Source organism: Carettochelys insculpta, chromosome 6, assembly GCF_033958435.1.
Source record: "Carettochelys insculpta isolate YL-2023 chromosome 6, ASM3395843v1, whole genome shotgun sequence".
In the NCBI taxonomy this organism is placed as follows: domain Eukaryota; kingdom Metazoa; phylum Chordata; order Testudines; family Carettochelyidae; genus Carettochelys; species Carettochelys insculpta.
The window spans coordinates 100347289-100373156 of record NC_134142.1 but is presented as its reverse complement, the minus strand read 5'-3'; the positions used below and the strand labels follow the sequence as shown (position 1 = coordinate 100373156).

Sequence of the window (25868 nt, the reverse complement as noted above, 5' to 3'; positions counted from 1 at the left end):
TTCATCATAGCAGGTCTGCAACAATACTGTGGTAAAATTTCTGGGGGGTGGGGAAAGGGGGCTGATGCCTTGTCTACACTAGTGCTCCCATGGTCACTGTGCCAGTGCTAGCAGTAGTGGGTGGGAGGCAAAGGCTTGTTTAGCTCTAAGGCTCCACTATGACCCATGGGCAAGACACTTAGGCTGACACTTTCAATCGAGATCTTTAATTTTGGGATGCCCAACTTTAAGCTCCTAAAACTTTAAACTTCTCAGAATGTTACTGGGAGCAGCATACATGGCACCCGCTAGGCTAATAAAAATGTTGGGTTTGCATGGTTTTTAGCATTTTCCTCACCTCTTGTTCATGGCTCCAGTCTTGAATCTGGTTCCATGAAGGGGCCTTTGTGTGCTCTCACACCTCCCTAAGTTGGCTCTCAGATTGCAGGAGCAAGGCTGATGTCGATGTCTGAAGAAGGCAATGGGCCAACAGATGTGGGGTACTGTGACATAGTGCAAGGAATGAACACGTGAGCATTTTAGATGCTAATTAATTCCCCAGAGGTAGCTGTTTGGGGGGATTAAATAATCAGGCTGTCAACTAGGTGGGATAAAGATTCAATTTGGCCATCAGCCTAAGTCTGATAGAGAGTCAAATCAAAGGAAGGAAATGTCACTGGAGGGACAAGTGGGGAACAGAGCTAACTGAGCTCAGTCACATGCAGACCCCAAGGCCTGAGAGAGGCAAATCACTGTAGGTGATGTAAATAGACTGTCGTGGTGGTACTGTAGTAGCACTAGTGGAGAGAAGTTGAGATAGAAGGTCACAGAAGCCGTGTCTACTTCGAAGTAGCGGCACTAACTTCGAAATAGCGCCCGTCACGGCTACACGCGCCAGGCGCTATTTCGAAGTTAACTTCGACATTAGGCGGCGAGACGTCGAAGTCGCTAACCCCATGAGGGGATGGGAATAGCACCCTACTTCGACGTTCAAAGTCGAAGTAGGGACCGTGTAGTCGTTGCGTGTCCCGCAACTTCGAAATAGCGGGGTCCGCCATGGCGACCATCAGCTGAGGGGTTGAGAGACGCTCTCTCTCCAGCCCCTGCGGGGCTCTATGGTCACCATGGGCAGCAGCCCTTAGCCCAGGGCTTCTGGCTGCTGCTGCGGCAGCTGGGGATCCATGCTGCAGGCACAGGGTCTGCAACCAGTTGTCAGCTCTGTGCATCTTGTGTTGTTTAGTGCAACTGTGTCTGGGAGGGGCCCTTTAAGGGAGCGGCTTGCTGTTGAGTCCGCCCTGTGACCCTGTCTGCAGCTGTGCCTGGCACCCTTATTTCGATGTGTGCTACTTTGGCATGTAGACGTTCCCTCGCAGCGCCTATTTCAATGTGGTGCTGCGCAACGTCGAAGTTGAACATCGACGTTGCCAGCCCTGGAGGACGTGTAGACATTACTCATCGAAATAGTCTATTTCGATGTAGGCTTCGCGTGTAGACGTAGCCAGAGTGAACAGCTAATGAAGTTGGTGCAATTTTTGCATGGAGGAAGACAGGAGCAGAGCCACACCCTTACACATGTCTAGGATTATGATGTCCCCATTGATGGTGACAGAGGACCACACAGGGAAAGTTGGTGTGAGGAGCAAGGGTCCTGTGGCAGGGAACAGCTGTTGGACCTGTGGTAAACCTGTGTAAGATGGGCCCAGCAGAATGCCTCAGCATGCTTTTACTAAGTTTTGAGAGTATAATGATGAAAACTTGATGGGATAAGGGACTTTGGGCAATCTGTGTGGCATCCAAATGGCTTGGGGAACCCGAGGCAAGCTAATATGGCCCTGAGTGAGGAAGAGGTCTAGGGCTATCATATCATAAAAATAGCCTTCCAGACCAGATGTCTATGGCTGAAAAACACCTCAGAAATTTTAGGTCACCAGATGTACTGTAGGTGTGTGCCCTAATATCTTAATGCAAAAGTGATCAGACTGAGTGACATATCAGCTAAGGCCACACAGCTGAAGGGCAGGAGGAAATAAGGCATGATATTGGAACACTTTCCTCAGCGCTGCTCTCACAGTGCACGCGTTTGGGTTCAGAAGTAACAGCTGACAACCCTTGGAGAAAGCAGAGAGCTTGGAGAAGAGCTCGTGGACACAGACTTTCCCAGGAAAAGATTACAGAGATTTCAGGGACTGAATTCAGGAAGAAAGGCAGGGAAGTGGTAATCTGGCCACTCCCAGGACAACTGAAAAGGAAGATCTGAGGAGAATTCCTCCCGGTAACAGAGGTATGCTAGCGGTGAGGTTTGCTAGCAGTGTGGGTGGCCGGGACACATGAAGCCTGTTTTCACACAGTCCACTTCCTTCAGAAGTGGCATGCTAATACAGGGAGTGAAAGATGCCAATGAGGTGCAGATGTAGAAGTATGGCCCCGGGGGTGGGGGTCAGGCTTCCAGAAGGAAGTCCTCCTTCCGGAGGCCCTTCTTCCCAAAAATTTTCGGGAATAAGGGGACTCCAGAAAAAAGAGATTTTTATGTAGCCAATTGTGTAGCACCTGGTACTCAATCATGTTTTATTTCTCTTATTTTAGTTCAAACCTTAAATGAGATCACACTGGTATTTTGAAGGATTGCTACAACAATTCTTTTTTCTCATGATCTTAGTCTTTTTGGTCATATGTTTAGGCTTATTGCTCATACTACTATCCCAACCTTATTTAAAATCCTAGTTCTCTGTCATCTATACATCTACACATTTACTCTCTCAGCTGTTTCCTTAACTTCAGTAAGCTTGGTTTTGTAAGGACTCCATACAGGAGTAGGTGTTTTGTCCATGAGTTGCGTTGGCAGGAACTAATCTTTATTTGCATATTTATTCAAATAATGTTTTAAAATGATGTATTTTTGAACTCAAATAATTGCCTGTTTTACACTCCAGTGATACTTTTCTCCACGTACTCGTACTCTTCGTACGAAACACGTTGGCATTGCACCAGGCAGGAGCTTTTCAAGGTGAAATAAATCTGTCTTCAGCTCTTGTTATATGTTCTGCTGGCTGAACTCTCTCACTTTTTTAAATTAGAGAAAGAAAGCTATGCTTGGTTGCTTCCTTGCAATCACTTGTTCTTCATTAGTACTTATGTTATATAATCCAATCAAACCTTTGTAATCCACATGCCCTGCACAGACATTTTCCAATTGTTTAGATGATGGATGCATGATTTGTAAAGAGCAGTTTAGGGCCTCACTCTCTAATTGAATCATCTGCATAATCTCCATCAGTGTATTTTGGAGTATGCAGCCAAATATAAAAATGCCAGAGCTGGATGAAATACTGCAAAAAATGATGTGCTAGAAATTTTAAATGAATTCTTTTGGTACTCTTTGATTTTTTTTCTTGGGGAGAGCCTGGCAAAGAAATGTATTGTTGAAAATGTTCATCAACACAACAGCCTCAGCATATTTGTAGAAAGTAAATTTTTATTTGTAATTGTGAACATTTCTAGCTGCATCTAGATATTTACATGGCCTTCCTCATCACAGCGTATGAGCATCTCATGCCCATTAATGAACTTTATCCTTACAACACTCCGATGTGTAAGGAAATAGCCACATTTTAGGGATAGGGATCTGTGGCCTGGAGTAGGCTGTGACTTGCCTAAGGACACACAAAAAAGTGTGTGGTTCAGCTGAGTATTAGTTCCTTGTCTCCTGAGTCCCAGTCCAGTGCCTAGTTCCTTAAAATATCTTTCCTCCTTTTTATGGGAAACTTGACAGTAATATATATAATCATCCAATCAAGAAAGAGAAACATTGTGACCTGTGTCGAGTGCACTGTTTGACTTCTGAATTGCCAGTATCAAATACTCAAAGCAATATTTGCAGCAGCCTGTGTATGAGCAATCAAGAAGCTGAAGTAAGATTTATGGGAGGGCTTCAAATACATTTGTTAAGGCTGGGGTCACAGACCCTTCTGAAAAGAGAAAGGAGTTAAAACGAATGTCTGAATAGCTTGCAGCAAATGCCTCATTCAGCTCTACTAGACTGGCACCAAGCTATTAATAGAAAACAATGAGAGCCAAATACACTGCCGCATAAGTACAGCTCCCATGTAAGGCCCCCATTCAGCAAAGTGTAAGCAAGTGAAAAGCTTTGCTGATTACTATGGAAGCAAGATTATATACCTACTTTGGGGTTCTGCAGTATTGTAAGAGAAGTACTGGACAGGTCACACTGAAATGGTGAACTAAAAATTGCTTTTAACTGTACAAAACTATATGTGTTTTAAAGTGAAATGAAGAACAGGGCTGCGTCTACACGTGCACGCTACTTCGAAGTAGCGGCATCAACTTCGAAATAGCGCCCGTCACGGCTACACGTGTTGGGCGCTATTTCGAAGTTGAAATCGACGTTAGGTGGCGAGACATCGAAGTTGCTAACCCCATGAGGGGATGGGAATAGCGCCCTACTTTGAAGTTGAACATCGAAGTAGGGCTCGTGTAGACGATCTGCATCCCGCAACATTGAAATAGCGGGGTCCGCCATGGCAGCCATCAGCTGAGGGGTTGAGAGACGCTCTCTCTCCAGCCCCTGCGGGGCTCTATGGTCATCGTGTGCAGCAGCCCTTAGCCCAGGGCTTCTGGCTGCTGCTGAGGCAGCTGGGGATCCATGCTGCATGCACAGGGTCTGCAACCAGTTGTCAGCTCTGTGGATCTTGTGTTGTTTAGTGCAACTGTGTCTGGGAGGGGCCCTTTAAGGGAGCGGCTTGCTGTTGAGTCCGCCCTGTGACCCTGTCTGCAGCTGTTCCTGGCACCCTTATTTCGATGTGTGCTACTTTGGCGTGTAGACGTTCCCTCGCAGCGCCTATTTCGATGTGGTGCTGCCCAACGTCGACGTTGCCAGCCCTGGAGGACGTGTAGACGTTATTCATCGAAATAGCCTATTTCGATGTCGCTACATCGAAATAAGCTATTTCGATGTAGCGTGCACGTGTAAATGTAGCCCAGAAGTGATAAAGGGAGCTATGGGAAGGAAAGAGCTCATTTTTCTAGCTTTCATTGTATAATTTCCCCTAAACTAACTTTCTGTACTTTCATTCTTTTGTAAATTTGTGTTTCTCCTCTAAAGAGATCTTTTCTTCAACACCATTTTCCCTCTGCTTCATTCCACCACCTTCTATGTTACCATGAGTGGGATTTTCTCTTTTCAGATTTAATGCTTATATAGTACCCAGAGGCACTGAGCCCTCATCTGGGGTGAGTGAAGTCTCTGCTGTACAGCCTTGGCTAAGAGCCAGCTGGCCTTTAGCTCATGTGGTAGAGTGCAGGGCTTTAGACCCTATGCTTGTAGGTTCTATCCCTGGTGCCAGTGACCTGGGTCTGTTGGCATTACACTTGTACCAAAAGAAGTAGTAAGAGAAAACACCAATGTTACTATAATGTATGTGAGAACCTCAGGTAACAGATGTTTCCACCCTCACACTTCTGCCTCCTGAAAGCAGTGGATGGGGATTCTGGTGCATGGTGTCATGACATAAGTCATGGTGTCCTGTGGTATTTTTTCATCAAGTCACCACACTCTGTGCACGTACTTCTGCCACCTCTGTCTGTGTCCAGCAGTGATTATACTCCTCTGCATTGCTTTGTGAGGAACTTCCCAGTGACCTCTGGCCGAGTACCTATTTTTGCAGGGAAAATCAGATGGCGCTGTACAACAAATATGGACTGTCAAAAACTTAACAGCTAGATTATTCATTTGCATATGCCTCTAAGAAGGGGACTTCTTGAGTGAACTCCAGCAGATGTCAATAAAAACGTCTTCCACTGATGTCAGAAGAAATTGGCTTAGGCCTGTTGAAGTATGGGCATCATCTACCCATTCATTCAACACATCCACATGGCTGGTTATATAAGGGCAAAAGGAGAGACCAGTCAATGATGCTTTTTCTTGTAATCTTACTCCTTTCTCTTTCCTTTAACATTTTAGACTCCATCCACCTCTACTCATCATGCAAATTTTATTAACTGCTGTAGAAGGACAAGTAAGCAGGAATGATAGGTTTATGTAATTTGAATGGAAGAGGCCCTTTATTATTCCAAGTGAAATAATCTAAATGCAAAATCTGTATAAGATCAGAGAACTCAGCCTTAGGCTCAAAACTTTTCACTTTCCATCACTTCCACAGTAGGACAAAAAGTGGCATATTTAGTTCTATTTTGCAGCATTTTTGTTGTTCTTTCTGGATAAATAATTAATAAATGCAGCAACATTTTAATAAGATGTGGGGGTCCATTAGAAAATATTTGTTACTGAGCACAGGTAATCAGTGGTAAACAGGTGTGATGAACAGTGGTGACAGGTCACAGAGTGCCGGATCCTCAGCTGGTGTAAACTGGAGTAGCACCCCAAGTGAAAACCTGGAAAAGGCAGTTACACCAATTTATCCTAGTTAAGGTTTTAGCACAATGCAAATTAGACAGAAGACACTTTACCATGCATAGAAAATTGGTGTAACAAAGGAGGAGAGCTGACTGCCTTAGCCTGCAGATCATATAATCCTAGGGCTGGAAGGGACCTGAGGAGGTCATTGAGTCCGGTCCCCTGTCTAAAGCAGGATTAACCCTAACTAAATCATCCCAGCCAGCACTTTGTCAAGCCGGGACTTAAAAAGCTCTAGCAATGGAGATTCCACCACCTCTCTAGGTAACGCATTCTAGTGCTTCACCACTCTCCTGGTGAAGTAGTTTTTCCTAATATCCAAATTACACCTCATCCTCTGTAACTTGAGACCACTGCTCCTTGTTCTGCCATCTGTCACTACTGAGAACAGCTTTTCTCCATCCCCCACTTCAGGAAGTTGAAGGCTGCTATCAAAGCCCCCCTCAGATTGTCATTGACTTCAAATCAATGGAGTAATGACAATTTACACTAGCTGAGGATATGCCCTATGTCTTGAAAGTCAGCCTGATTCTGATCTTGATTTCCACAGTGGAAATCAATACTACTTACATTAAGCACAATATATTAACACCAGTGTGCGAATATAGATTTATGGAGATTTTGGTCAACCTTTACATTGACTGGCTGGTATCCATCCCTGATCTTTAAAGATTGTGGAACCACTGGCCTGCAAAAGCGAATAGAATACGTGTTTCAGTGCTAGTTATGGGAGGACTATATGGTTTGTTCTGTGGACTGCTAGGTGCATCACAAAACTATCGCTGGTATCTTCCCTAGCATTTCTTAGTTCTCAAACCCGACTTCTGTGGAAGAAACATGTGAATGATGAAGGTTTCCAGTCTAAACAAATCACACTAAAATGTCATGGGTTAATACCACATTAGTCAGACAATTAGTGGGTCAGTGTTAGTATTTCAAAAGTCAGGAGGTAAAAGGGCAACCCATTGACCTCATTTAACCCTCTTACAGAAATCCCAAGTCAGATACAATTAAAAAATGCAAAACTGGCAAAAAGTCAAAGCTGAAATCAGAGGAAAACATCAATCATTCATTCACTCAGTTGTGCCCACAGAGGAACAGTTCCTGGTTTCAGTCAGATGTTTATACATTTCTCTTTTATATTTTCATACTTAGTGGCCCAACTTTGAACAACCTTTTTTAATGCACAATGTTTGCGTGAAAGGTTAGAACAAAAATCTTTGCTTGCAAGAGTCACAATTTTGGTTTTTAATCTTTATATAAGCAAAATTAGATCTGAACCAGGCCAGTGGTATACAGTGTGTTTGAGACCATGATGTATGTTAAACTTACTACTTTTTACATGTGCTAGGTGGTGGGTGATTCTGTTGACAAAGGTTATCCTCAAAGGGAGAAAAAAGGACAAATAAATATAGAAATTTCACACAACATCACAGACCAGTAGCTAGCCAACAAAACAGATTTTGTGTCATTACATTAAAATGATTTTTTTTGAAAAATACTATATAATGAATTGGTGTGTACAATTTCAATTTGTTGTAATTTTTAGGGAATAAATAACTTCCTAGAATTGTGTTCTATACAGTGTTCTCCAATTATAATGTATGGTTAGAACATCTGTTGAAATTTTGAACTGGCAGGTCAGAGTTTGTTAACATAATTAGGCACAAGGGAGATCACTGTAGTTGTTTTGCAGCTAGTATCCCCATCTCTAACTGGGTTTGCATTTATTTACAGGCTTGCAAAGATTCTGTGAAGACATAGAGATGATGATTGGATTCCAGCCAAGTAAATTCTGGAGAGTCTGTTGGGCATTTGTGACTCCGACTATTTTAACTGTAAGGCAAAGAATTTTCTGCATGTGTGCGGTTTTCTTAGATTTTTTTGTTTTATTTTGTTTTATGAACAAACCTGCTGATTTCCAAAGACAATAATTCTAGCTCAAAAGCATATATCTACCAATGCTGTGTGTGCTTGTGTACACACACATACATATACACATAAACATATGCCTATATACACACACGGGATAACGATATGATAATTGCAAGCAGTCCTGTAGTACCTTAAAGACTAACAAACATATTAGGTCATGAGCTTTTGCGGGCAAGATCCACTTCCTCAGGTTACCCATGAAAGCTTATGACCTAATACGTTTGTTAGTCCTGAAGGTGCCACAGTAGTGCTTATTTGTGAAGGTACAGACTGATGCGGCTCCTCTTTTAAGACTGTATGTCCTCACATGCAAAATACAAATGAACTTCTTTCTAGAGGAATTGGAGGTGCGTTTTAGGACTCAAGAGTTTATCCTGTAAATCCGGATTGAGCAAAGCACATAAACACATGCACAGTATCCACAGGAATAAATATGGAAGGTGTAAAAGTGATGTATGTGCTTTATTTATTTTAATTTTTAAAATGCCTCCATAGGCACACATCCAAGCTATGCGGAATAGGGATGGACTTAGGCATGCGGTTTAAGTTGAGCACTCTGTTATGTGAATTACTTAATTGAGGTCTCAGTATATGATCCAGTGCTGCTGCTATGGTGGGAGTGGGAGTACACATATTTTTCTCCATGAGTGATAGTGGTGTCATAAATATTTCTTACATAGCCTTAGGAACGGTTTCTTTTGGCACTTAGCAAGACGAATAACAAATGCTCTGTTCTACTGGAAGCTATGTCAGTGTGCCAAACAAACTCATTTCTAGTGAACAGTTTGCTCTTCTGTATGCTGATTTTCAGTTGCACAAACACCATAAAGCAGCAGTTTCCACACTATGTTCCCATGGAACACTGGTGTTCCATGAGCTATTGCAAAGTGTTCTGCCAGTGACAAAATAAATTTTGGGATACGGTTTGCTCAGTTGTACAGTTTTGCTCACTGTTGGCTTAGATGTACAGTAAACTGTGGCTCAACCCCGCCCGCCCCCCAGCCCCAACCTACCCATGGCTCAAACCTCCTGGCCCCATGCTGCCCCAGATGAAACCTCCCGGCCCCATGTGGCTGCAGCTCAAGCACCCTTGCCCTGCATAGCTGCAGCTCAACCCCCACCAGCCTGGCTCAAATCCCCCCACCCTGTGCGGCTGCAGATCAACCCCCCACAGCCCCAGCTCAACACCCTCCAGGCCCTGTGCAGCTGCAGCTCAACCCATCAGCCCCAGCTCAAACCCCTCAGCCCTGTGTGGCCGCGGCTCAACTCCCATCCTCCAGGTCAACCCCCCCCCGCCCCACATGGCTGTGTCTCAAACCCCCTGGCCCTGAGCAACCGTGGCTCAAGCCCCCCGGCCCTGCGTGACCGTGGCTCAACACCCTCCCCACCCCAGCCCCAACTCAAAACCCTACTCAGCCCTATGTGGCTGCAGCTCAACTGCCCCCACCTCAGCTCAGCTCCTGCCCTACCCCCATCACCCCAGCTGAAACCTCCCAGCTCCCCGCAGCCCCAGCTGAAACCTCCTGGGCCCGCACAGCGCCGGCTTAATCCCTCATAGTTAGTATGATGGAAAAAAGATGAAGTGTTCCACAGAGAGCACTGTGACATCCAAGTGTTCCAGGACCAGAAAAAGTTTGGGAACAGCTGCCATAAAGACTAGCATACACCTTTTTCTTTCTAAGAATGGAGCAAGAGACTAGCTACTTTGTTGAAAGCAATGCTTCTCACTGCCACTAAGTGGCACTGTATGCTAGTTGTTTGGTTGTGATATCACTAATGAAACAAGTTATTTTGGGAGGCAATTTTTCTGCTGCTGTCAAGTTTGATGTGGAAACTGAATTATTATGTACAAATTTTAATTTTTAATATTAATATATAAAATATATATTTTAATTTTATAACTCCATGCCAAAAATGTGAAGAATATTACTAATTCACTTTTATTCTTTACTGTAATTTTAGATTTGCATTTGATGAAAAACATTACACACAGGCTCTGAATTTTAAAATCAGTAAAGCAAAGTTTTACATTTGCTAGAGTCAAAATAGGGGAATTTATAGAAGAATCATAGAAGATTAGGATTGGAAGAGCCCTCAGGAGGTGAGCTAGTCCAACCTCCTGCTCAAAGCAGAATCAGTCTGAAGTAAATATGTGTGTTTGGATAGCCTAGGATCTGAATCCCTAGCATACTTCATTTTCTTTTGAATCTGGCCATTGTGTTGTATTTTCTTTACATCTACTAAGCATTGGCACTGGAATGGGAGAACCTGTCTGTGATTCTAAAACTTCTGGTTTACTGCTGGGCAAAACAAAGGCTTAAGAATTGACAGCAGTCAAGGACGAGGATCAGAAACTGAATCTTAGCCTCCCTATGGCCTCTCATGCCCACATGTTTTGACCAAGCTGAAAGAATGGCAAAATATTATGTTTGGAGATTATAATGGTAAATGATTTATATTGATCCATCATGATGCAATCATTATGCAGAAGGAAAAGAGCACAGAAAACAAAGTAGTATCTCTTTCTACTGTGGTTTTCTGTAATACACATATCTGATGTATTTGAATGTCTTAAGATTAGAGTTTAAATTATTTCATGTGTCAGAAGATAAAACTGATCATTTTTACATGTGCATCCACGTAGCTATAAATCTACTGTGTGTAATTACTGTACATATAAGCAGTTCACAAAAGTTACTGAATTATGTACAAATGTATGCAGATGTATTACTATTTATACAGTAAGTGAAATGGAGTAACTTAACATAATTATATTAGGAAACACTGCCAATAGACCATGTAATAAAGCCTGTTACCCTAGGGAGAGGATTCCAGTTTTGATTCTGATGGTGTAAATCTAGAGAAAATCCATTGATTTAAATGCGGTTATGGGGTTTTACACTGGTGAAACTGAGATCAGAATGTGGCCCTAAACTTTCAGGGGCATTATTGATTATTACATAGTTAGCTACCCCTCCCTTCTCTCTCTTTCGCCATTGTGTACATCTGTAATTATACTCATGTTTACAGAAAGTGTGTATGTAAAGCACAGTGTGTATATGTGTGTTGCTTATGAAATTATATTTTCTCTGTTTTCAGTTTATTCTTTGCTTCAGTTTTTACCAATGGGCGCCGTTGACTTATGGAGCTTACCACTATCCAGGCTGGTCGATGGTCCTGGGGTGGCTGATGCTGGCTTGCTCTGTTATTTGGATCCCTATTATGTTTGTGATAAAAATGCACCTAGCCCCTGGCAGATTTATTGAGGTAATTCTTGAACAGCCCAGACTCCTAAAAATATAGTCACAAAAGATTATTTTGTTGGAATTGTGGACAGTTTTTCAGAAAACTTGTTTTTTTATTATGGTATAAAGTGCAGGTGCTCAGCAGACTGAAATGCACACCCACTTCCCCCCTATTCTTCAAAAAAAATGCTACTAAATCACTATAGGCTTGATCCTGTGAGGACTGAAGGTGCTCAGACTCTCACAGGATTGAGTCCTAAAACAGCTTCCGTTGCAGATGACTGACGTACTCATTGGTCTTTCTGCTCTTTGGTTGGTCTCAAATCTGCCTCTTGCAGAAGCAGAATGTGGACCTAGAAGGCAATAGGTACTAGGGAGCCATGAAGAGTTTCAGGCACTAGAAGGCATCAGGTTAGCACTAGATAGAGTCATGCAACAAGAGGCATCAGTCCTGAGAAGACATCAAGCACTAAGTATCATCTGGGCATATCACATTGAATGTCCCGCTTGTAGTTCAAGCTACATATGGTGAAAATGAACGTTATCTTTCCTCTCCAAACCTCTTTGCTGCTTCATTGTATTGAAACTACCCTGGCCCTCCCCATCACACAGACTTATGACTTCTGTGTTATTTATTTATGTACTAACTTTTGGAGGGGAGTTATTTCTCCCTCTGGCATTTCAGGGGGTTACTGACTCTCCCTCTCTAAAAGTTCAACATGTCCTATTAGCGACTCTGGTTAATATGGTTGGCCATTACATGGTTGCTTCCCATAACAGCTTCCACAAACTCCCCCCACTCCACTTGCCCATCTTACTCCCCTCTACTCCTTTCAAAATGATATGGCTAAGACTTATCTCCCAAGCTAACTACTCTGACGATAGAAACAATGAGGAGTCTTGTAGCATTTTAGAGATTTATTAGAGCATAAGCTTTCCAGGGTAAGCTGATGAGCTGGACCGGAAATACAAAGGCAGGTAGATATATGTAAGAAAATTACTGCAAAAGAGGGAATATCCATTGTAAAGTAGGGTGATCAATTAGAATGACTGTGGCGATTTAATGACGCTGATAGGGAGCTATGGATAAGCATTGAGTTGAGCTGCAGTTATTTCGACTTCAGTGCAGTATTTCCTGAAACACTGAGTCTTTAGAATAAATTTATTATTGGTGATTTGGGAGGCAAAGGTTGCAAACTGGTAATTAAGCAGGGAATAAAATAACTGATACAGAGAGTTGAGACAATTTAATTGGTAATATACATATAATTGTTCCCTCCTAAACCCTCAGTAATATGTTTTCTTTTTTCATATATATATGAATGCTCCAACCAAATTATACCTTCAATAAAGAGCTCACTGGAAAGATTAGGAAGGTTTTCATTGTTGATAATTTTGCCTGGTTAATCTACTACCTTTTTTTTTGCCACAGATAGAAGTGATATATTTTTGCCATCAGCTAATTAAAAGCTTTGCTCACTCATAGCAATGTATTACTTTTATTCATTTGTATACTTTTGGGAAATATGCTAAACCAAAATTCAATTATTTTGAAGCAGCTACCCACAGCTTAGAGGATTGGGCTAAGTAACTGAGCACATGTCCTTTAGTGAGTGAGTTCAGCAATCTGTGGCAGTGGTTATGAGTTCCCTTTGTATGCGGGGTGCCCGCGTGTGCGTGTGTGTGGGGGGTATATAATTAAAATCTGGGCATTTTATCATTTACTAATCTTGCAAACTTTTGCAAAAGAAGCACTGAGCAGCAGAGCATTTAATATCCCCATGAAGGATATTTTCAGTAGTTTCAGACTAAACTAATTTTCTCCATTGAATTGTAATTCTGCTCTATAATTTTAAGAAGTTTTTTTTCTGTCTCCTCCACTGTGCAGAGGCTCAAGCTGGTCTGCTCTCCACAGCCTGACTGGGGTCCGTTTTTGGCTAAACACCGTGGTGAACGTTACAAGAATATGATCGATCCACTGGGAACTTCCTCCCTTGGGCTTAAACTGCCAGTGAAAGATTTAGAATCAGGAACTCAGTGCTAGTAATTCTTATACTGATGCAATAATGTGTATTCTTTTTAATTTTTCTTTTATTAGTTTCCCACCTTCTCCTTCATTCTTTTTCACAGTTCCTGAATGTGGTTGCTTAGAAAGTAGAACTTGTTGTTGCATGCTGTAGTGAAGAACTAGACGGCCACTTTAAGTACTGTTCTTATTTTGTTGGTTTTTAGTGGTGCCCAAGATCTATTATTTTCTCTATGAAATAGCAACATGACGTGGTGCAATTGGTCAAACCCTCTGGCCCTCTTCCAGTCCCCCCTCCCCACTAACTATTTTTTTGTTGTTGTTGGCTTGCTGGTCTTGCACAGTCCAACGGGAATGATTTTTGTTTAACCATTTAGATATGGTTCTGCTCTGTTGCATGCAGGCACAGACCCTTTGGCATGGGACTGAGAATTCATTAGCAATGCAACTGAACAGATAATTTGACCATCGGGAAGGTCTGGGGAAAAAAGTGGATAATGTGGCCAGATTCTGACCTCCATAATACTGAAGTAAATCCAGTGTGGCACCACTGGCCCTGATGGAGTCATTCCAAATGTATACACTGATAGCAGAATGTGGCCTTTAGTGTGCAAACAACCCTTCTATCAAATAAGTGTTGATTATACTTACACTTACTGGAAGGCTTTCTGACTCAGTAGAGGAGTTAACCTTTAAACACCATGCTCTGGTATATGACACATGACATCAAAACAGGAAGGGCTCAATGAGCCATTCAACACTTCTGAGAAGAAAAATAAAAGCACATGTGAAGCATATTCTATAGATCAGGACCAAAGTTGTATTTGAGTCTGAAAGCTGGTTTGAAGTAGTGCCATAATGATGCAGATGGGCACCACTACTTTAATTAATTTAAGGATTTCCATTAATAATTTGATGTCTTCTTCATTAAAATGCCTCAGTTACATTAAGGACAGGTATCTAAACTTTCACTTTATTGACAAACTGCACACATAAGTACAACCCAGTTGTATTAACTTCATCCAAGTATTCCGAACATTTTCTTTGCTGTCTTCACTTTTGTTTAAAATCTCCCGTAAAGAAGCCATCATATAATTTGTGCCTAATTTTATATTCTTACAGTAGTAGGTGTACTCTACTTTCCACATGATAACAGTTATTAGAAGCTGTGTAGTTCAACTTTGTGAATCCCTTATTTGTTCTATTATAAACTTCTTGTAGATATATATTCTTCTCTTTCAGCCAAAGGGGTAAGAGCTGAACTCCTATTTCTGTCTCTCTCTATAGTGAGTGTGTAAACTACTTCAAGACAAAAAAAAATACTCTTCAAGACAATATCCTCTTATAATAATCTAAGCTGTGCATAGTTGTCCTTAATTATTTGCTGTCAACCTTTTAAAAACAAATACAAAGAAGTTATAAGACTGGATAGATAAAGTTATACTTAAGAGAATGGGTAGCTTTAGTAGATTGTAGTTATAAAATTGCATTACAGTAGCATAATCTCAGTTACTGAGAAATCCAATATATGTCTTAAACATTTCTGTTACCTAGTGGACAGAGTAAAAATATAGATTTTTAAGAGAACCTTTTCATTAACTGAATATAAATTACCCAAATTTATTGTAAAGTTGCACTGTAAAGAGGGAGAAAAATATGTCTTCAGTAATTGGTAAAACTGCAACCTTTATGTTGTATTATATACACACATGAGATTTTTAAAGAGTGGTCAGTGTTCATGTAGTGTGTATTAGTGATGTTTTATGTCCCTATAAATATCTTATCAACCAATGTAGAGATATCGTGAGTTTAGATTAGTGTAGCCTGGGTTTTTTTCCCCACTATTGTACTAGTCAATCTAAATGTAATTTTCTTTTGGGGGACTGTTTATATCATGTCCTTTTTTGTTTGTGGTCTTATTACAGGGTCTCAGGTAAATATTCAGTTTAAATGTGTCTGTAGATGTGATGTTTTCATCCTGTTGAAGAAAACAAAAACAACTAGACCTTAATGTAACATTTGCAAAAGAAATAATCTATTTTGTATATAGATGTTAAAAAAATCATTTTGCTGAACTTTCTCTTTCATGGGGCAAATAGTGTTGCCAGATATTGATGCTGCTAGGGATATTCAATCTTCAGGCAGTATACATGAAGCACAATCAAATATATGTCATTAAATCACGTGGGAATAGATTTTGAAGCATTGGCTCCTCTGAAGCTGTATTACGCTTTTTTCAGTTTGGTATCTTTATTTGTCCCTGTATTACACAGATCATTAAGATGGTGGCCATTTCACAAGCATCTCTGCCTTAAAACTGTACCAACTTGATTTGGCTTTGCCAGCTGATTCAATATAGAGCTGCTATTCTAACTTGTTCGGAGATTTATTTCTCTGTGTGAGCAGTGTTTGAGGAGCTACCCAGTTTTTGGCATAATGAAACTTCATAAATACAAGGTGAAAATTAGCCCCTCCAAGCCTCCTTGGCTGAGGGAAAAAGAAAACTGTCTCACATGAAATGAATTATCGTCTGTCTTTCCAACTAGAAAGGTTGGAACAACAATCACCACCATCTCTCTGGAATGGTGTGTTTTTAAGAAGATGAATAATTCTTGACTTTTTTTTTTTCAACCTTCCTGGCTAAAACCCAAGTTTGATTTTTTCTGGAGTCCAACCCAATTTTTATGAACTTCTGATATTGTGATTTTTTAAAAAAAATATTATAAATATTGTCATGTTTGCTGGAAAATGATGAGTTTGCCTAATAGTTGTGAAACCTTTTCAGTTACTTGTTTTTCAGAGAACACGTTTGTTTGAACTGAGATTAACTAATTCTGTAAACTGATACTGATAACTACCACTGCGTAAGAATATCAGTAGTTAATTTTCTGTTTTTAAAGTGTAAAGATAAATTGTTTGAAGGGACACTGATAACAAATCAAATATAAATAAAATATTGCTATGCCATTACTTAGATTACTAAAAGGGGGAGAATATGAAAAATATACTTATTTTCCATCATTCATGTAGCTGTACTTTTTCGGTACTTATCTTTGGCTTTGGGCCTGTTCCCACTGACAACAATGGCATAGAATCAGGCTTTCAGTCGAAAAACTGAAAATAAACTACTCATTTTCATTTTCTGATTTTCATGCACCACTGTTTGGCTTGCAAAACCTGCAGGGGATATATTAAATTTTAAAAAAGGGGAAACAAATTTTTAATTAAACTAAAAAAGTGGAAATACTTCTGTAATTTTTTAATTTTATTTATCAAAACTAAAAGTAGAGGTTAAATTACCTAAAAGTGTCCCTTCAAATGCGAAGTAGTATTACAGTTGGGGAAAGCACTTTATCATTATCTAGTAAAGTTTGCACAAACTTTGAACATTTTCTAAACATGAAAGTAATTGAGTAAGTCTATGTCTAAACTAAAATTTTGTTGACAAAACCCGCAGAGCATCTGCATTCCCAAGGCATTCTGTGGACAGTAAATCGGCACTTCTGTCGACAGCATTCTGTCACTCCCCTATGAGGCAGAAAGCCTCTGTGGACAGAGATCTGTCAACAAAAAGCCAGTCTAGATGTTCTGGGGGTGTCTTATGTTGACAGACAAGGCTTCCAGGAAATGGGGCAGCCTTGTCCTCTGTGCTTCGGTTGGCCGTTCTGTTGACAGAGTGGCTGGGAAATCTGGCTGCTCTCTGTCAACAGAGGAGATTGCTCTTACGATCTGCTTAGTAGTAGTCTGGCCACAATCTGTTGGCAGAAATTTTTTTGGAAGATACCCTTCGACAGAAGCTTCTGCTGACACGTGGCTGTAGAGTAGACATAGCCTAACTGATTAAATATCAGAAAGTGTTTTAAAGATGCGGGAAGCCATATTTTCAAAAAGTTGACCTATTTGCAAGCAGGTCTATCAGACTTATGATTAAAAAAAACCATTCAAATCTGGAGAGGATTTTCTCTATGGCAGTTTTTTAAAAATGAGATTAAATTTTTGGACAAGCTGGGCTGCACTATTCTATGCATTAAAATTATACTTAATGCAAATCTTTTGCCATTTTCAAATTCTTAGGGGTCTTCCTAGTGTTTTTAATATGCAAGCAATATACAGATCTGTGTTTGTTATTCACAGCAGCACATTGTTACCAAAAGAATGGTTTAACAAAATGACCTTTAATTGAAAAAGAGTTGGAATGTCTTTATATACTAATGTTTCATTTGGGTCAAGTTATCCTTTTGTTAGGTTTTGCTCCATTGATTGTATAGATGTGCCACAGCACTGAAGATCATCACTTCCCATTTATTGTGATTTCCTCTTGCCATTTCCAATTCACTTGTTTTAACAGCAGTCCTTTATTTGAATACATACACAGTTATGTGGCTTATAATGATCTCTTGCTAGCTGTGTTTTAATGGTTGCTTTTTTATGCAGACATTTATTTTTGTTTGTTTTGCATCTCTGTGTTTTGCAATCTGAACTTAAGAAAGACTGTTGTGGATTGTTGATGTTTTTAGTTGCAGGCTGCATGGCTTTGGCATGCAATGCTCATGGTTAGAAAGCATTTTAACTGGGTTTCTTAAAAGCTGCCACTAGGTCTGGTGGGTTTATGAGATGCTTGTTTCTTAGCTTGTAGATAAACTTCCTGTAAATAATATACTGTATTTGTGAAATGGCTGAGGCTTAGTATTCCAGGGGACTCATGCCACAGACTCAGAGGGAGAAAAGCATTTATAGTATTTATGGCTTCTGCCTTTTTCACCTTCAGGCAGCGTATAACTAAAGAGAGACTTTCTTGATGGGTTTAATTTAAAATGTGAGAGCTGGGCTGGACCTTATGGCTTACATTATTATGATTTGCCCATCATGTTTTAAATACATCTTCAGGTAACCATTTGCCTTATAGGTGTATTTCATTGTTAGAAATATAATTAATGTTCAGTATAATGTTATTGTCTGTAACTTCTAGTATGTAGTGTATCTTGTGGAGCAGATCCTCAGCTGGTACAGGCTGTCATAGTTCCATTGCAGCCAATAGAATTGTGACAGTTTATATCAGTAGAGGATCTGCATCCGTGTCTTTTTGGCACTTTATTGTGGACCTATCACTGAATAGGTTAATTCTTAATTACTTGCGTAATGTCATATACTTACAGGCATTCTCTAGGGGTACTGCTGCCTATGGATAAAGATATGTACCCTTATCAGGTTGTTGTACTTTTTCATTAGCTATACATGGAAAAAATTTATTATGTTACAAAGGATGCATCATATATATATATATATATATATATATCTTATATAGTGCATATTATATGCTGTACATTATTCATTTAATAAGTCATTACTCTTGAGGCCCTACCTCAGATTTTGTATTTATGTGTAAAAATGCAATTTACTGTATTATATATTTGCTTATTATATTCTGATGTTATAAATTAGAATTTATCCTGTAATGTATGGATTCTAAAAACACTAAATAAATGTCCAGTGTTTAAAAGAAAAAATGTTAGCGTTATGTCTCCTGAAAATAACCCCCTCCACCTCAGACATCATTCTTACTTAACACACTGCCATAAGGTATCCACGGAATTGATCCATTTGATTGTTAGAAGCCTTGAGCAGCAACCAAAAACAGCTCTCCTGGGAAAGAGAGAGATTGCACAGCTGCAGAAACAAATATCAATTAAATGGTTAGATTCTTAAGTATTAAGACTCTGGAGCTTGTTGAATAATTAATAATTTTTTTAAGGATGAATTGAATCTATTTAAGACCTTTTATTGTATCAAATCAATCACGACAAAGATTTTTGAACCACAAAAAACAGGAGGTGGAAAGAGATTGATATTGAGAGATGGCAAGGAAAAGAAAGAGTAGTGTAGTTATAGAAATGGAAGCTTCATGCTGACTTTTACAGCATTTCTCTCTTGTTTTAGGATGTAAACCTGGGCTTTTCCTGTCTTTGTAATTGCAATGTAAAGGTGAAAATATATACCAATATATATACTTTAATGGATTCTCAGATACCAGCACTGTGGTATTAAAGTGATACTAATTCAGCCATTTTCACTAACAGTGGAAAACCAGTGCAAAGTTCCAGTTTGATATCTAATCACAAGATTTCTGCATGAGACTGAAACAAACATACTAATGAAATAAAACCAAAACATACATTTGCATTGTGTTAAGGCTGTGAATGAGGTACATGTCAAGGGCCCAATCCTGGGAATTCCTGAGTGTTTGGGAGTTTTGCAGCAACTCCCAGGACCAGTGTTCCCTGTAAGTTGAGCACTTGGGCCGCCACCCTGGAGAGATTTAAATGCCAGCCAGATGATTAGCAGTGTGCCTACAGCTGGCAGTATGTGTTTTTGCTGGTGGTGCATAACTGCACATTCGCGGGTGCAAATGGATGGAAAAAGAATAGAGAGAACACTGCCCAGGTTCCCCAGACTGAGAAAATACATTTTTTTTCTGTTTGTAAACTCCACTGCTGTGGGAAAGACAGAACGGGAACTGATGATAAAACAGTATAAGACTCTGCGTTTATACCATGTATTTCATCTTAGAGCTCCACAGCTATGATTAAGCATTGCAACCTTCCTGAGAGTCAGGCAATTATTATCTCCATTTTATAGATGGAAAAACTGAAGCATGGACTTTATTTTCCCCAAGAATACACATTATGAATCAATGTTAGACCCGCTAATGGAACATCAGTGTGTCAGGAGTAGAATAGTGCTACTTTTCTGCTCTTGTTATTAGGAACCATCCTCTTACAGCATTATTTTTTTCTAAATTTAGAGGATGTAGCGTTCCATAAAATAGATTTTCGTTTACATAGATTTTAGTAGAATTTTTGAAGTGATCTTTGAAGCAATCTACATTCCAGAAATTATCATAAAATGTCCACATCCTCTGCTGAAACTGCAGTGGATGCAGACATTCAAATGGGTCCAGTCTGGTAAGCAGGGCTCATGTTAAAGTTCTCGTGGCCAGAAAATAGATCAAAATCAGACCTCCTGATCCTAGGACTATAGTATCTGCTCCTGAAAACAAGGCTAAAGTGGAACATAACTGCAAGGTGAATCATCGGCAACCAGCTCAGAGGGAGGAGTTCAGATGTTTCATATCTATAACTTTTCTGTTTGCTGTCTTGCGGGCTCATGAGCATGGAGAAGGCTGACTAGCCCAATGTCACATGCACAGAGGCACACATGCTGTGTGCATGCTCATGGACAAAAAGAAGCTATATGCTCTAATTTTAAGCCTTACAACAGAGGTCAGCAACCATGGCACATGAACTGATTTTCACTGGCATGCAAGGCATAAGCTCAGCCCTGCCCCTTTTTCATCATGCAGCAGGGAGCTTCCTCAAAGCCATGCCGCATGTGGATTAACAAAAGACAAGCTAGTGCTATCAATTACCACCTAAACAGTAAACCTCTGCATCTTAATTCAATCATTAATGAAGCTGTTGTAAGTGGGACTGTTAGTGACTTTAAAAAGTATCACTGGCACCTGGACCATATATAGAGGTCAAAGAGTCAAATTTCAGCACTCTGCCTTGGAAAAGTTGTTGGCCCTTGCCTCACAAGTATCTTGGACATCATCTAACTATGTATTTTGAAAACATAATGGAATTTAGTATATAACAGAGTATTTTAGTTAACTATTTATTTGGTAAGCATGATTGGAAGAGTGCTTTCAAATCCATTATAATCTATTAGGTAAATCTTAGCATAGAGTCTCTTAGACTGCTGAACTGATAATGAAACCATTGTGGTCGATTATGTCTGTCAGGCTGCAGGACCTGTATGCTAATATAGTTGCCCTCCAATAAATTATAGTTAAGTGTTTTGTTTCAGTGCCCTCTATTGGATGCCATGTCATATTTGCTCATGTGATTGTGCTGATGAAGCATTTTGTGGCTGAAGCTTGCAAAGCATATATAGTGTGATACCACTCACAGATTTTCCATGATCTCAAGTATAAAAGGGCCTGTGCTCTATCTTCACTGCCACATACATGTAGTTCAGTGGGTGACATTGTTCAGTGAATAGTGATTATAATGAACAATTTTAATAATTTTTAAACAGACACTGTTTCTTTGCACTTCCATATACCTTTCATCCAAGGAACTCAAATTGCCGTAAGCCTTCTGAGGTAATATACAGGCAACATCAATCTTCTGAAATGCCACAGGCTCTGTAACTAGCAGTTACACAGGCAGCCCCATCGCATAACAATTTAGTGAAGATGCATACAGCATCCAGTTGGAACTGCAAGGGAAATTGTTGGTAAGCAGAATATTATGCGAACTGAAAACTAGGTAGCTTGCCAGAGTTAACATCTTACTCTTGCAAAAAGTACCACCAGACTGTTTGTTGCTACAAACGTTCAAGATGTAAATTTCCCCGGTTTTGTCTGAGTCCAGACCATTCTGGGGTGTTGGTTGAGAAAGGGCTTGGGAACAAAGTACAACTGACTGGTGGATGGCAGCTCTATTTTGCAGTAACTGTGGAGGGGTTGATTTTTGTTTTCTTTTGTTTTGTTTTTGTATTAGGGAAAATTACTTTTAAATGTTTTGGCAAAAATGGAATTCAGTCATTTTGGGATTGAAACCTGAACTTTGTGTGTATGTGTGTGTGTGAGAGAGAGAGAGAGATGATAGTAGTCCGGGCTCTGGAAGATGAAGGTTTAATCCTTGCTCTGTCTGCTTCGTTATTCATCCTAGCCTACTGCTATGATGCTCTGACCTACTCAAGACAGCAGGGTCGATGGCAGTCATATGCTGTTAGTGAGAATGGTTGCTGGGAGGTGCCAGTTTCTATAACCCCTATCTCTACCTCCTCTGTTTTATTTCCATACTAATGAACAACATACTTCCATGCAACTGCTACTTGCCCCAGAATGTTGTCTGCCAAAGAGCTTCTGTATACTTAACAACAGTTACTCGTGTCCCTAGGACTCACTTTGCTTCAGGTGCTACCTCTAGAATAATTCACATCATTTTTTCCAGTACCTAGGTATTCTTTTCAGGTTTCCCAGCTGAATAATGACTTAGCTGAACATTGCTTAGAACTCTTCCACAAACAGCCTCGTGTAATTATAACTAAAATATGCCTTTAAGTTAGATAAGGCTACACACTGGAAACTCCTGTGTGCAACTTCTTACAGCTGTGTAACTGGTTTTTTTCTGTCTGGCTACTGTTACACTACAATGCTCTGTCGACAGAAGTCACTGACGGAAGAGATTTCCTGACAAAACTTCTGTTGAAAGAGAGGAACACACACAAAAGCCAATCAGAAAAGTGCTCCACTCTGTTGACACAGTGGCCCACCTGCCTGGCTGCTCTCTCCACAAAACAGGCACCAGGAAGCACAACAGACAGGGCTGCCCATTGTCCTGGTTGACCTGTCTGTTGAGAGAAGCTCTGCCACACCCCACCCAAAAGCATCCACACGGCCTTTTTGTTGAAAGACCCTCTTGACAAAAGGCACGCTTTCGCATCTAGGAGAGGCAGAAGGTTGTCAGCCTTAGCCTCAACTGGCAAGGAAATACTTTAAGATAAATTGAGGTGTCAGGTTTAAATTGGTTTAATTATGTGATAATATAAATAATAAAGCATCTTAAATATACACATTTAGTTAAACCCTGTGGAATTTTGTGTGTAGATAAATCACGTTAGTTTTTGAGCTCTGTCAAGATAACAGCACAGGTCATGATATAGCCTAGGTGATGTAACTGGCATGCATTAGAGAATGAAACTGCCCCATAATCCAAAGGATAAAAAGCTGTTCATAATTCATGATCTAACTGGAACACAGTAAAGGTTAGGTAGCTGCCTGTTGTATGATTAACTCTTCTTGCTCCTATTGATAGTTTCATGGGATGAGACTATTTCCAGCCAAGCTGAACCCTGAAAAACATCAGTTATTTCTCACAACCAAACAGCAAAGGCTACTTGTATGCAGTAGGGATTAATTACAGAGAAACTTTTGTATAAACAACCTTAGATTCCACAGCATACAAGCTTTGCCTAGAGTCTCGCATACCTGTTTTCTGAAGGTCTATTCAGTGATCTTATGTTACACATAACAAATCAAGTCTTAAACAGCAGCGTGTATATTTTTCTTCATTCCTTGTTACTTGTACAGAATTTAAAATTTAGAAAACCATTACCTGTGGGAACATCACATATATTGCATTAAGCTTCCAGCTAAAATGACACTGCCTGTTAGGTAGGAAAAAATCCACTGTCTTTACAGAGGAAATAGTAACTCGAATCACAGTGAAGCTAGAATAATATCTTGGAGAAGGAAGGAGAATTAGTATAGTTTTGTATTCCCTGAGAATAGAAATTACCTGCTTCCTAGTGCAGTGAGAGCTAGGTATGGTTCCTAAATTTTCTGCCAGAAGGTTGACCCACATTTTATCAGCAAGAACTGTTAGGTAACTTTTATTCATTTGGAGTTATACATTGCTTGACATACAGATATCCAAATGGGAGAGGTGCATACAAACAAATTCTTTGCAGTTGTGCTGTATGGTTTCTGTCATTGCACAAGTATCGGAGGGGTAGCCGTGTTAGTCTGGATCTGTAACAGCAATGAAGGGTCCTGTGGCACCTTACAGACTAACAGAAAAGTTTTGAGCATGAGCTTTCATGAGTCTGTGCTCACGAAAGCTCATGCTCAAAACTTTTCTGTTAGTCTGTAAGGTGCCACAGGACCCTTCATTGCTGTTTCATTGCACATACTCTCAAAGTCTTGCTGGAAGTAGGCATTATCCCAATTTTATAGGCTGGAAGATTGAAACAGAGTAGCTAAGTGGCTTGACTGAGGCACAGAAAGTCAGTAGAAGACTTTCAAGACCCTTATGGCATAAAAATAATGTAGGATCTGTTCATTTATCAGACATAATATTTTCCAAACTCAGTATTTTCTGATGGAAATTATTTGTAGCTACAAATGAAAGACAAAAGCAAATTGTCTGTGAAATAGAACAAGAATGACATGAGGGACAGTTAGGTATAATGATTCTAATTTAAAGGGTGACTACAGAACAGGGTGACTGTCCCTTTAATCCTGGGTTAAATGTATTGCTCACAACCTCCAAGGGTTAAATGCTCAACAAAGACTTGAAATGAAGGACACAATAAAAACAGCAGAGCAGGAAGCTTTCAGCTACGTGGAATTTAATATTTTAGGCTGAACAGCATTTTCTATCACCTTTCTTTTATGCTTGTACATTTCCCATATAAATAATTTACACTAGCAAGACAAACAGCAGGTTGATGAGTGACATAGACAAATGTGGATCTAAACGCTCTGGGATTCCTGTCGTCAGGAGGGGCAGTTGAGAGAGAGAGGTGAATGTCAGCATGTGTGACAGCTCTTTGTTTCACTCAGTGTACAAAGCCCAGAATCATAGTCAATGCTAAAAGAAATCTTCCATAAAATGATTAAGATAAGCGTGCAGAAGATGGATGTTATTAAGAAAGCTGAATGGGCCCCTTTTTCATTATCTTGGGATGCTAGCTAGAAGGAAACTTATCTTTCCTTTTCTCTGTGTGTGTGTGTGTGTGTGTGTGTGTGTGTGTGTGTGTGTGTGTGTGTGTGTGTGTGTGTGTGTGTGTGTGTACATGCACACGTGCACACAGGGGGAGGGAGTAAACCCAGAGTCACTGCCAGATGTTGCAGGCTAGTTGGATGGAACACCCCGATTTTAAATGAGTTCTGGCATTCTACTTTCTGGATACATTGAGGCCACATCTATACAAGTGGCTTTTCCTTGTAAAACCAGGCTTTTGCCAGAGAAAAACACTGAGCATCTAAACAGCAAATACGTTTCGTCAACGGTTTGTCGACAAAACTTGGCACATCCGTTGCCAGCATTATGCCTTGCCCCATTCAGGTATAACACCTGTCTAGATAGTGTTCTGTTGACAAAACAGCCTTGTAGATGCTCTGGGGCCCTTTTGTTGACAGATGGCTTCTGGTTCACTGGGCAGCCCTGTTTGCAGAGCTTCTGGTCAGCCGTTCTGTCCAAAGAAGGTGGGGCAGTTAGGCTGCTCTCTGTTGACAGAGCTGGTTGCTCTTTTGATCTACTTTTATGTGTAGCTGCGATTTGCCAACAGAAGTTTTGCAGGGAAAGCCCTTCCAACACTGATTTCTGTCTACACAGGCTTCTCCTAAGCTGGGTCTACGCTACAGAGTTCTGTTGACAGAAGAGGCCCTCTGTGGACAAAA

The 25868-nt window shown here is 40.3% G+C and overlaps 1 protein-coding gene across 1 annotated transcript in view; it reads left to right on the top strand.

The window, feature by feature from the left end:
• The window catches only part of SLC6A5 (solute carrier family 6 member 5), a 55458-nt gene extending 41825 nt beyond the window's left edge, over window positions 1–13633 (top strand). Inside the window, exons 13-15 of the mRNA XM_074999018.1 lie at window positions 8147–8247; window positions 11444–11611; window positions 13478–13633. Of these exons, the coding sequence (XP_074855119.1) occupies window positions 8147–8247; window positions 11444–11611; window positions 13478–13633 (425 nt within the window). The remainder of the gene's footprint in view (window positions 1–8146; window positions 8248–11443; window positions 11612–13477) is intronic.
• Window positions 13634–25868: the final 12235 nt, after the last annotated feature.